Consider the following 13982-nt stretch of genomic DNA (forward strand, 5'->3'; position numbering starts at 1 on the left):
TAAAAATAGACCTACCATATGATCAGCTATACTACCTTCCCTAAGGCAACATACTATAAAGATCCCTACACATCCATGTTTACTGCAGCACTATTCATGAAATAGGGAAGTAGGAATGGAATTGGAATGGAGTATTATTCATGGAATATACAATTAGGCAATCAGAGATACATACAGAAGTACAAATGACTGATAAATACATGAAAAAGCTTTCAATGTCCTTAACCATCAGGAAAAAGCAAACCAAAACTACACTGAAATTCCATCACATCCCAGTCAGAATGGCTACTGATTAAAAAACTAATTCTGGCAAGGATGGGAGTGGATACCTTTATAAACTGCTGGTAGGAATGTAAACTAGGGAAAGCCACTACAAAAATCAAAGAACTGAAACTAAACTTACTATACAATCCAGCTATATCACTCTTTGGAATACATGCAAAAGAATCTAAGTCAACATACTATACAGAAACTTATACACCCATTTTCATAGAAGTATTCATAATATACATTACTTTGGATCAGTCTAGGTATCAAGCAACAGGTGAACAGATAAAGAGATGGGATGCATGTACACTTTGTAGTTAAGTTCAACTAAAAAGAAGAATGAAAGTATGCCATTTCCAGGCAAGCTGATAGAACTGGAGATGAGCATATTAAGAGGAATAAGAAATAAGAATCACAAAGAAATACTATTTCTCTCATACACCTTTCTGTAGAAAATATCTGGCATGAAATATATAATATATACATATGTTATATATTTATACATATATAACAAATACGTATGATATGTAAGTAAAAGGGGGCTATTGGGAGAGAAAAGGGAGCTAGTTCTAACTACTTTAACATATTCACATAGGTGTAACTATGAGAGTACATCACAGAATTAATTTATGAAATAATCAAGTAAATACTGAAAGATGTGAAAAGATAACAATTGTTTTTAGCTGCATGGAATGGTAGATGGAGGAATTTAGGAAAAAAGTTTGTTGCTTTTAACCACATTACTCTTACTCAAAGTCTTTGTTTTATGAAATGTATGATTTACAGAGAAGCTACAATGGCATTTTTAAGTTCTTGGATGCTGACGTTAACTTATGATATTGTCTAGTAACTTTAGTAACTAATAATGTTATTAAAATAACAAAATAATATAAAGAAATAATATTATTACATATATTTTAAAGATAAAAGATAACCCCAAAGAAAAAGTACAAGCAGGGTCTAAAATCCCTGCACATGGGAGGGGAAGGCAGGAGGAAGCCAAGAGAGGCTACATACAGAGTGGGGTCTTCTCTCAAGCAAGAAGAAATACAAGACAGGATTCTCTGAACCTTAATCCATTAAGAAAGAACTAATAAAATTTTTATTCCCTTTTCTCCACCAAATGGGACAAAAATTACATGAATATCATCATTTTATAAAAATTATTTTTTCATGTTTTACAATAAACAGTCATTATACATATAATGTGTTTCCAAGGTTTTAGCGATTTATACATAAAATAAATGGGAAAGAATTGATGCATGAAAATTAATGTCACAAGAAATTTGTTACTTTTTAAAATATAAATTTTAAGATAATCACCTGTGACTGTTCTATTTCTGCTTTGTTTAATTTGATTCCCAGGATTTCTGCAGCAATTTTCTGAAAACACAGGAAGACCTACATAACAAAATAGGTTTAAATGATTTAAAGCAGGCATGCTTTAGTTACCTTCAAATACACTGAACTTTCTACAAAAGAATAAACAACAAGTACTTCAAAAATGGCTATATGTCATATATGGTAACACATAAAATGAAATAATTTTTAAAGGACTAAACCACAATTTGAAGACCCAAGTAATCCACTGAATTATTCTAAACCTGCATCTACTAAAAACATTCTTTTTTTTTTTTTTTGATTTTCGAGACAGAGTTTCTCCGTAGATTTTGATTCCTGTCCTGGAACTAGCTCTTGTAGACCTGGCTGGCCTCGAACTCACAGAGATCTGCCTGCCTCTGCCTCCTGAGTGCTGGGATTAAAGGCGTGCGCCACCACCGCCTGGTCTAAAAACATTCTTAAAGAATTTTTAATGATTTATTCTTATTTTATGTGTTTGAATATTCTGTCTGCATGTGTGTGTGTATGTATATATATATATATGTGTATATATATATATAAATATATATATATATATATATATGCATAGTATATGTGTACCTGGTACCTCTAGAAGTCAGAAGCAGTTGTCAGATTCCCTAGAAATGAAGTTTATAGGTAGTTAAAAGGCACCATGTGGATGCTGGGAACCAAACCTAGGTCCTCTGCAAGAGCTACAAGTGTTCTTAACAGCGGAGCCATCTCTTCAGCCCCATGTTTAAGGATTTAACATATTAATTACAATGACAAATGTAAAAAACATGCCAAAACATCTAAAAGCATTAGAAAATTCTACAATTCCTGAAGAAAATGAAAGTAAATTCATGTATACTTTATTGTACTGGTGTTTAACTGTCAGTTTTATGCTGTTCTCTTGAGCTGGCTCTAGTCTGTTTTAACAGGTCTTTCTCTCCAAACCATTAACACTTTTGGTTCTCTTATCAATGTCAAAACTCTCCATTATTCCTTAAGTAAAACAACTTCGTACTATTTACTGTATTTTATCAGTTTGGGGTAAAGGAGTGATAAAGTCCATTACAGCTATACATTATGAACATTTCTATAAACAGTCTTTCAGAAGTGGTTAGCTTTTTCCAGGTCCTCTACAATCTCGGGAGATTGAGGCATGACCATTTCTGCTATGTAACTTACCTTTGCTCTGTAACTGTCCTACCAGGTTCCTACCCCAATTCATCTCAGGAACACTTACTGAATATAAGTCCCAACTTTACTAACTTAATTATTTCTAGGGAAGTGGAGAGATGGATCAGAAGTTAAGAGAAAATATTGCTCCACCCGAGGACCTAGGGTTATTTCCCAACACCTACATGGAAGCTTATAACTACGGGCTAATTCCAGTTCTAGTGGATCCTATATCCTCTTCTAGTTTCCATGGAGTCCTGCATACATGTGGGACACATAAAAAGACTCACACAGGCAAACATATACACATTAATTAAAAATAAATAAATGCTTAAACAATTTTTTTAATCAACAGCCATACACAAGGCCCTGGATTTGAGTCCCAGCACCAAAAGAAAGAAAAAGAAAAAACTAATTCAAACAAAACCTGGACAGCAGTCAAGTGTGTTGACTCAGGTCTTTATCCCAGCACTTGGGATCTCTGAGTTTAAGGCCTGTCTGATCTACAGAGCAAATTTGAGGACAGACAAAGCTACATAAAGAAACCCTGTCTCAGGAAAAAAAACAAAAACAAAAAAAAAAAACTGGACAGTGATAAATATTTGCAAGACATGTAACAATCTGTTCTTATCTATAATATGAAATATGGGAATAGTATTTTTAAGCCAATGAAAAATATATGCTGTTAAGTAGAAAGTGGATAGCTAATAAAATTTTATAAATTTCAACCTAAACACTCATTGAAGAAATTCAAAATTAGTGAGGTTTATATTGTTGTTATTGTTGTATTCTTATTTGTACTGATTTACAACGTTAGCAAAGATTTAAGAACAATTAAATCCTTAGTATTACAAGGGTTTACATGTAGCAATCTTATAATATTAGGAAACTCTGTAGAATAGAATTGCTCTGTAGAATAGGTTAATTTAGTCTTTCTGGTAAGCATCTAATAACATGCTTCAATCCCCTGTCAAAGAGTCTAAAGAAAATAAAGCACCAGGCAGTGGTGGTGCATGCCTTTAATTCCAGCACTCAAGAGGCAGAGGCAGGTGGATCTCTGTGAGTTTGAGGTCAGCCTGGTCTACAGAGTGAATTCCAGGACAGCCACCAAAGCTACACAGAGAAACCCTGTCTCAAAAAATTTTAAGGAAGGAAGGAAGGAAGGAAGGAAGGAAGGAAGGAAGGAAGGAAGGAAGGAAGGAAGGAAGGAAGGAAGGGGAAAAAAGCATCAAAATGTATTATCAAAATTTCATAATAAAACTCATTTTTGAAACTTAGAAAACCCTACATGTCCAACAATAGGGAATGATTAGATATATTTTGAACATTTAATAATGACTAAATTTACTTTACAATACTAAATGACATGGGAAGTTTTTTACAGATAAAAATAATAAATAAAAGAAACAACTATAAAACTATTTCTAGATAAGGATCTGAATGTTTAGTGAACATCTGATATGGTTAAAATAGTGGGCTCACAAACCGTATCTCTACCACATAATATCTATGTAGACTGAGACCTGTGACATGAGCTTTAAATGATACACCTACACAATATATATAATCAGGATAATGCAACACCTATCATACAGGAAGCAGCAGTAATGACAGTGAGACCTTCAGAGGAAAAACACTAAAGAATCCTCTTGGACTCTGAATGCATGTCTCTGGAGGCCGGGTTATGGGTGACTTGGGTACTTTATAATTCTTACTAAATCAACTATAAAATTAATCTATCCAAAATAAGCATTCTCATCTAATTTATTTATGTCTTCCTTCCGAACACACCCAGTATTTCTTATTAGGAATCAGAAGTGTACTCCCAGGAACAACTGAAGACAAAGCATCACTTACAACACACTCTACCATTTTACTTACAGAGTCTCCTGTCTTGGCTGAAACGAAGTGGCTACTAAAACCATTTTCCTGGCAAAATCGTAAGTGTTTATCAGGTTTTACTGTTCGCATATGCTCCAAGTCAACTAGAAAAAAAAGTTAAAGATAGAACAAAAATCAATATTAGAATTAATAAAAGTATTTTTAACATGTTTAAATTTGACTTATTTCCCAATATTTTTCCCACTGTGTAATCCTAGGCAATGTTTTAACTTCTTTGTGCCTCAGTTTCCACACTGATGAACTGTGGATAATAAATATACCAATTTCATATGGTATTCTTTCAGAATCAGCCAATGAGGAGTGAACAAAGGTTGGCAATATGCTTAAAATTATGTGGTGTTACTATTACTATAGCATCACCTATATAAAATTCACACACTATGACAAAATTCAAAACACACCTGCTCAATTTAGTGCATTAAAGCACAGTTATGAGGTGAAGTTAGGATGTACAAATGTAAGGGCTAACAAGGACATGTGCTCAACTATGTCCATTAGCAGCTTTGTTTGTCATAGCCAGAACCTGGGAAAAACCTAATTGCCGCTCGACCAAAGAATGGATAAGAAAAACGTGGTACATTTATACAATGGAGTACTACACAGCAGAAAAAAGTAATGGCATCTTGAATATTGCATGAAAATGGGTAGAGCTAGAAAACATTATTTTGAGTGAGGTAACCCAGACACAGAAAGACAATTATCACATGTACTCACTCTTAGGTGGTTTTTAAACATAAAGCAAAGAAAACCAGCCTACAAACCACAATTCCAGAGAAATTAGACAACAATGAGGACACTAAGAGAGACTTACATAGATTTAATCTACATGGTTAGTAGAAAGTAGAAAAAGACAAGATCTCCAGAGTAAATTGGAAGCATGGGGACCTTGGGGGAGGGTTGAAGGGGGAAGGGAGAGGCACGGAGGGGAGCAGACAAAAATGTAGAGCTCAATAAAAATCAATAAAAGAGAGAGAGAAAACAAATGAAAGGGCTAGAAATAGTTTAATTACTTATAGGATAATTTAATAATTAGAACAACTCAGAAATATTTTATATTCCATAGTTATATTAATATATTCACAACCAGTTTACTTTCAAGATGCACCTGATTATAAATCACTAAGTATCCACTTTGAAAATAATGAGCAAGATATACTTCCTGGGCTTTAAAGCAATGTGTAACGATAATAACTAAAGAATAAGAACACATGAATTTGAGGAAAGGGCGTGCTGGGAGGAGGTGGAGTAGGAAAATGATGTAAATACAGTACTCATGTATAAAGTAATGAATCTTGTCTTTCTTTCTCCCTTTTATTCAGTCCAAGACTCTAGCCCATGGGATGGTGTCATCCAGTGGGCACCTCAATCAGCCTAATCTAAATAATCCTTCTTCTTAGGCATGTCTAGGAGCTTGTCTCCTATGTGTTTCTAGATTCCCCTCAAGATGACAATCAATATTAACCATCACATGAGGTATTAAAACTAATTATGCAGTGTGGTAGGTTTTTTTTATTTAGACTAAAGGAGAGATAGTTTGAACAGGACAATTTTTGGTATTTACAAGATTCTCTTTCAATGTTGAAAGCAAGGGAAATGGCACTCTGCAGAGAAATAAAGAAAAATTGCTGTATGTTCTCAACATAGTTAAAAATGAACTGGCTACTTTTGACTAGGATAAAAATACAATTCAGAAAAGATAGCACTAGTTCAAGAACTACCAACAGCTGTTTTCCCATTATGATCTGTTATAAGATTTATTAATTGCGATGCTATTCTATGCCCACTCGGGGCCTGGCTGGCACTCCCTGCCTGGGTAGGCAGTGGGATCAAGTCTACTACAAAGTGGCAGTTTTGAAATACCAGTTTCTGGGCTGTGCCGCCAGTGCGATCTCTGGCTCCTGTGGGAGACAGAGCTTTTGAATGGGGTTTTGTGAGTAAAGTGCTACTTCTTGATGGCAATGTGGACTGCAGTGTGCCTAGAACTGCGCATGGCTCAGGGGCACCAAATGGCTCCACCATGCTGAACAGTGCTGAACTCAGGCAGGAACTATCGTAATTATCATAATAACAGCACAGTTAAGGTTTAGAATGGGCAGGAAACAGGCATTACCATTACCCCTACATGGTGCAAGATAAAGTTTTTAAGAAGCGCTTAGCATTTTAAGAAGTGCTCCTGGATAGTAAAGAATTACAGATTTACAATAGGCCAGGCTGCGCAGTGCTCTGCATGGCAGATTTAGCTGTAACTCAGATAAAATGCTCAGTCTCAGAGTTAAAGTGCTGAATGTGGCTCCTACCTGGTGGCCCCAGAGCTAGCAGAAATAGTACATCCACCATTTTGAAATCGGAGGGGTGGAGCCAACATAAAGAGCAGCTGGAACCAAGCTGCTTAAAATTTTGAAAGTTCTTCAAGACAGTAGAGAATTAAAGACAATGCAACAGGACAGATTCAGAAATAAAAGACCTCTAAATGGGTCATAGTGTTAGATAGACATATGTAGGCTTGGGAGAGAGAAGGAGTATTAAAAAGTCATAAAATAAAGTTAATGCTTTAAAAGGTGGGGGTAAAGTCTTTTTTGCTGGAGAGGTTGTGGAGTAAGGGGTACACTCATCCATTGCTGGTGGGAATGCAAACTTTGGAAAAGCAGTGTGGCAGTTTCTTAGGAAATTCGGGATCAACCTACCCCTGGACCCAGCAATACCACTCTTGGGAATATACCCAAGAGATGCCCTATCATACAACAAAAGTATATGCTCAACTATGTTCATAGCAGCATTGTTTGTAATAGCCAGAACCTGGAAACAACCTAGATGCTCTTCAATGGAAGAATGGATGAAGAAAGTATGGAATATATACATATTAGAGTACTACTCAGCAGTAAAAAACAAGGACTTCTTGAATTTTGCATGCAAATGGACGGAAATAGAAAACACTATCCTGAGTGAGGTAAGCCAGACCCAAAAAGAGGAACATGGGATGTACTCACTCATATTTGGTTTCTAGCCATAAATAAAGGACATTGAGCCTATAATTCGTGATCCTAGAAAAGCTAAATAAGAAGGTGAACCCAAAGAAAGACATAGAGTCATCCTTCTGGAGATTAACTTTCATCGGGCGATGAAAGCAGACAGAGACAGATACCCAAATTGGAACACCAGACTGAAATCCCAAGGTCCAAATCAGGAGCAGAAGGAGAGAGAGCATGAGCAAGGAACTCAGGACCGAGAGGGGTGCACCCACATACTGAGACATTGGGGATGATCTATCGGGAACTCAACAAGGCCAGCTGGACTGGGTCTGAAAAAGCCTGGGATAAAACCGGACTTGCTGAATATAGCGGACAATGAGGACTGCTGAGAAGTCAAGATCAATGACACTGGGTTTTGATCCTACTGTATGTACCCCTTTGTAGGAGCCTAGGCAGTTTGGATGCTCACCTTACTAGACCTGGAAGGAGGTGGGAGGTCCTTGGACTTCCCACAAGGCAGGGAACCCTGGACTGCTCTTCGGGCTGATGAGGGAGGGGGACTTGATTGGGGGAGGGGGAGGGATATGGGAGACGGTGGAGGGGAGGAGGCAGAAATCTTTAATAAATAAATAAAAAAAGAAATTCTGCAAAAAAAATAAAGGGGTAACAACTTGTTTATATTTAACAAATGTAAAAGTTTTGCAAAACCTTTCTTTAATATCCTGTTGCACCTAATAAATGAGTGATACTGTAAAAAAAAGAGACAGAATAAAGTAATAGAGTAAAAATAAGCCACGTAAAAATGAAAAATTCACGGAGAGTCTGGATTACGTATATTATTGTGTTTTCTTTGAATTTTTTGACTGTAAAGGAGCTAGGTACAAAGAGACATTTCCTTGTATGGGCTAAGATAATCCAGCATATATATTATAAAGGTATCTTGACTTCAGAATCTGGATCTGAGGATATGATGCTTTGGAAAAGAGGTTCTTTTGTTTTCATAGAGGATGAGACCCTGTGGATTGCTTCTATACCAATATGGTATGGTAGACCATGCCCTCCTGAAGTTTGCTGTAAACACCCTCAAAAAATTACTTCACTCAACTGCTGACTGAGAGGAACCTAGCATATAGGATACACCATGAAAGACCTGAATAACAGCACCCCCATACAGCATGAAGCAGTTTGGAGAGAAAAAACTGCGCCCATATTCCCAATAGTTGCAGAAAACAATACGGAAGATATTTTGAAAACCTAAGAACTCACTACCATATGATTCATCAATCTCACTTCATGAATGCCCACAATTAAAACTTGGGTCTCAAATTTTTTTTTTTTTGCATACCCATACTCATAACAGCATCAGACACAAGATCCAAGAGGTAGAGAGAAACCCAAATTTTCATCAGTGGATGGATAAAGAAAATGTGGTAGGATCAAAATGATTATTATTCAGCCTTTAAAATGAAGGAGCTCCTGTATCAGTTTTTTTAATTGCTTTTATTGAGTTATACATTTCTACCCACTCCTCTGTCTACCTCTCCCTTCCCCTTTTACCCACTATCATGATGCCACGCTCCCAATTTATTCAGGAGATCTTGTCATTTTCTACTTCCCATGTAGATTAGATCCCTGTATGTCACTCTTAGGGTCCTCTTTGTTGTCTAGGTTCTCTGGGATTCAAAATTGTAGGCTGGTTTTCCTTGCCGTATGTCTAAAAGCCACTTATGAGTGAGTACATATGATATTTGTCATTCTGGGTCTGGGTTACCTCACTCAATATGATGTTTTCTAGATCCATTCATTCGCCCGCAAAATTCAAGATGTCGGGGTTTTTTTTTTTTGCTGTATAGTACTCCACTGTGTGAATTTACCATATTTTCCCTATCCACTCTTTGGTCAAGGGGCATTTAGGTTGTTTCCAGGTTCTGGGTATCACAAACAATGCTGCTATGAACATAGCTGAGCACATGTCCTTGTGGTATGATTGAGCATATACACAAAAGTGGTATTGCTGGGTCTTGAGGAAGGTTGTTTCCTAATTTTCTGAGAAATCACCATACTGATATCCAAAGGGGGTGTACCAACTTGCACTCCCACCAGTAATAGAGGAGTGTTCCCTTTACCCCACAACATCTCCAGCATAAGTTGTCATAACTGTTTTTAATTTTGGCCATTCTTACAGGTGTAAGATGAAATCTCAGAGTTATCTTGATTTGCCTTTCTTTGATGGCTAAGGATGTTGAACATTTCCTTAAGTGTCTTTCAGCTATTTTAGATTCCTTTGTTGAGAGTTCTCTGTTTAGGTCTGTACTCCATTTTTTTTATCGAGTATTTGTTCTTTTCATGACCAATTTCTTGAGTTCTTTGTATATTTTGTCTGATGTGGGGTTAGAAAACATCTTTTTCCATTCTGTAGGCTGTCGTTTTGTCTTGTTGATCGTGTCCTTTGCTTTACAAAAGCTTTTCAGTTTTAAGAGGTTCCATTTATTAATTGATTCTCTCAGTGTCTGTGCTACTGGGGTTATATTTAGGAAGGGGTCTCCTATGCCAATGCGTTCAAGCATACTTCCCACTTTCTCTTCTATGAGGGTCAGTGTGATTAGTTTTATGTTGAGGTCTTTGATCCATTTGGACTTGAGTTTTGTGCATGGTAAAAGATATGGATCTATTTTCATTCTTCTACATGTTGATATCCAGTTATGCCAGCACCATTTGTTAAATATGTTTTCTTTTTTCCATTTGATATTTTTTGCATCTTTGTCAAAAATCAGGTGTTTGAAAGTGTGTAGATCCAGGTCTTTGATTTGGTTCCATTGGTACTCTGGTCTGTTTTTATGCCAATACCAGGCTATTTTTTAGTACTGTAGCTCTATAGTAGAATTTGAAGTCAGGGATTGTGATGCCTCCATAAGTTCCTTTATTGTACAGGATTGTTTTGGCTATCCTGGGTCTTTCGCTTTTTCATATGAAGTTGAGTCCCATTCTTTCATGGTCTGTGAACTTTGCTGGAATTTTGATGGACATCACATTGCATCGGCAGATTGATTTTGGTAAGACTGCCATTTTTACCATGTTAATTCTACCTGCCCAAGAGTATGGGAGATCTTTCCATTTTCTTGTGTCTTCTGCAATTTGTTTCTTCAATGATTTAAAGTTCTTGTCATATAGGTCTTCTACTTGTTTGGTTAGAGTTACTCCAAAATATTTTATGTTATTTGTGGCTATTGTGAAGGGTGAAGTTTCTCTGATTTCTTTCTCAGCCCAATTATCATCATATAAAGAAGAACTACTTATTTTCTTTTGAGTTAATCTTGTATCCTGCTACATTACTGAAGGTGTTTATGAGTTGTAGAAGTTACTTGTTAGAATTTTTGGGGTCACTTTTGTAAACTATTAATTCATCAGCAAATAGTGAGAGTTTGACTTCTTTTCTGATTTGTATACCCTACATCTCCTTTTGTTTTCTTATTGCTCTAGCTAAAACCTCAAGTACTACAATTAATAGATATGAAAAAAGTGGACATGTCTTGTTCCTGATTTCAGTGGGATCACTTTGAGTTTCTCTCCATTTAGTTTGATGTTGGCTGTTGGCTTGCTGTATATTGCCTTTATTATGTTTAAGTATGTCCCTTGTATCCCTGCTCTCTCTAAGACCTTTATTATGAAGAGATGTTGTATTTTGTTGAAGATTTTTTAAATGAGATGATCATGCGGGGTTTTTTTTGTCAGTTTGTTCATATGGTGGATTACACTGACAGATTTTCATATGTTGAACCATCCCTGTATCTCTTGGATAAAGATGATTTGATTAAAAAAAAAAGATGATTTAATCACAGTGGAAATTTTTCTATTGTGTTCTTAGATACAGTTTGTCAGTATTTTATTGAGTATTTTAGCATCAATGTTCATGAGTGAGATTGATCTGTAATTCTCTTTCTTAGTAATGTCCTGTCTCAGTTTACAACATGTAATTTTCAGGCTACTTGAAACATGCCAGTCATCAATAGAATAATACTGTATAATTCCAGTTACAGCAAAATTTTTTATATCTGAACAGACGATCTCTACTGTTGAACTTTACTGACCAAGAAAGATGATGAGATCACATACAAGAAGCCATCTTACTTAAGCAATAACTGTTCCCAGGCTAGAGAGATGGCTCATCAGTTAATTGAACTTGCTGCTCTTCTAGAAGATCTAGTTCAGTTCCTAGCATCCACACTGCAGATCAAAATTGTGTATGACCCCATCTACAAGGGATTGCCGCAGATACCAATACATACATGGCATACATAAAAAAACACATGCACATAAATAAAAACAGAAGTAAATCTTTTTTAAAAGAATAACTAATTTTTATATTAATTTCCTAATTGTTTATATTAAAGCAAATGTAAAGGAAATCTGGACTGAATGTAACCATAGTTCTTCCCTGGACAGGAAGTGAAATGTGACAGTAAAAAACATAATGTTGCCAGGCACGGTGGCATAAGCCTTTATTCCCAGGAATTAGGAGCCAGGCGCAGGAGGTTCTTTGAATTTGAGGTCAGCCCGGTCTACAGAGTGAGTTCCAGGACAGCCAAGGCTTCATAGTAAAACCCTATCTTAAAACATCAAACTTTATCCCTGAAATACACAAACAAGTAACATTATACAGACTGACCAGGCTGTGCTTACATATTTAGGAACACAAATCCAATCCCTGTGGGTAAAATATATCAGAAAACCTTCAAATGTTCCTGTTTAATTCCAAGCACTTCCACTGGCCACCTCAGTGTTAATTGTTTTTAAATTCATAAAGGATTCAGAAGAAAATTGTACATGATAAAAATGTCACAATCTCATAAACATTAAATTGTTCTACTACCATGTTGTATACATAAATGACTGTTACCAGCACCTTTAAATTTTTTTCTTTCTTTCTTCTTTCTTTCTTTCTTTTTTTTTTTTTTTTTTGTTTTGTTTTTCAAGACAAGGTTTCTCTGTAGCTTTGGAGCCTGTCCTGGAAGACCAATGGAACTGAATCGAAGGCCTGGATATTAATCCACACACCTTCAAACACCTGATTTTTGACAAAGACGCAAAAATATCAAATGGAGAAAAGGAAACATATTTAACAAATGGTGCTGGCATAACTGGATATCAACATGTAGAAGAATGAAAATAGATCCATATTTATTATTATGCACAAAACTCAGGTCCAAATGGATCAAAGACCTCAACATAAAACCAATCATACTGACCCTCATAGAAGAGAAAGTGGGAAGTATGCTTGAATATACTGGCACATGAGACCACTTCCTAAATATAGAGACACTTAGAGAAGCATAAATGGAACCTCTTGAAACTGAAAAGTTTCTATAAATCAAAGGACACGGTCAACAAGACAAAATGACAGCCTACCGAATGGGAAAATATCTTCACTAACCCCACATCAGACAGAGGTCTGATCTCCAAAATATACAAAGAACTCAAGATTAGTCATCAAAAGAACAAATAACCCAATAAAAAAGGGCGGGGGGAGTACAGACCTAAACAGAGAACTCTCAACAGAGGATTCTAAAATAGCTGGAAGACACTTAAGGAACTATTCAACATCCTTAGTCATCAGAGAGATGCAAATCAAGACAACTCTGAGATTCCATCTTACACCTGCAAAAATGCCCAAAATTAAAAACACTGATAACAACTTATGCTGGAGATGTTGTGGGGTAAAGGGAACACTCCTGCATTGCTGGTGGAAATGCAAGCTAGTACAGGCCCTTTGGATATCAGTGTGGCGATTTCTTAGAAAATTAGGAAAAGACCCAGTAATACCACTTTTGGGTATATATCCAAAGGATGCTCAGTTGTGCCACAAAGACATGTGCTCAACTATGTTCATAGCAGTATTGTTTGTCATAGTCAGAACCTGGAAACAACCTAAATGCCCCTTGACCAAAGAATGGATAAGGGAAATGTGGTACATTTACACAATGGAGTACTACACAGCAGAAAAAAATAATGACATCTTGAATTTTGCCAACAAATGGATGGAGCTAGAAAACATATTTTTGAGTGAGGTAGCCCAGACACCAGACCCAGAAAGACAAATTTAATTGTTGAACTAAGAGCGGCTGGGCTGCGTCCCCGGCACCCGGCCGCCTGCACAGCTAGCTTTACCTGAAATAATTACACGGAAACTGTATTCTTTTAAACACTGCCTGGCCCCAATAGTTCCAGCCTCTTATTGGCTAGCTCTTAAATATTGATCTAACCCATTTCTATTAATCTTTGTAGCACACAAGCTGGCTTACCAGGAATGATCTTAACCTGCGT

The 13982-nt window shown here is 36.3% G+C and overlaps 1 protein-coding gene across 2 annotated transcripts in view; it reads right to left on the reverse strand.

Moving 5' to 3' along the window:
- Rab28 (RAB28, member RAS oncogene family) overlaps nucleotides 1-13982 on the reverse strand; it is an 87545-nt gene that overhangs the window by 5059 nt on the left and 68504 nt on the right. For both annotated transcript variants that reach the window (XM_005365971.3, XM_013353336.2), the window contains exons 5-6: nucleotides 4672-4775; nucleotides 1591-1668 (exon numbers count right to left, since the gene is read on the reverse strand). In XM_005365971.3, coding sequence (XP_005366028.1) covers nucleotides 1591-1668; nucleotides 4672-4775 — 182 coding nt within the window. The remainder of the gene's footprint in view (nucleotides 1-1590; nucleotides 1669-4671; nucleotides 4776-13982) is intronic.

Source organism: Microtus ochrogaster, unplaced genomic scaffold (assembly GCF_000317375.1).
Source record: "Microtus ochrogaster isolate Prairie Vole_2 unplaced genomic scaffold, MicOch1.0 UNK5, whole genome shotgun sequence".
NCBI lineage: Eukaryota > Metazoa > Chordata > Mammalia > Rodentia > Cricetidae > Microtus > Microtus ochrogaster.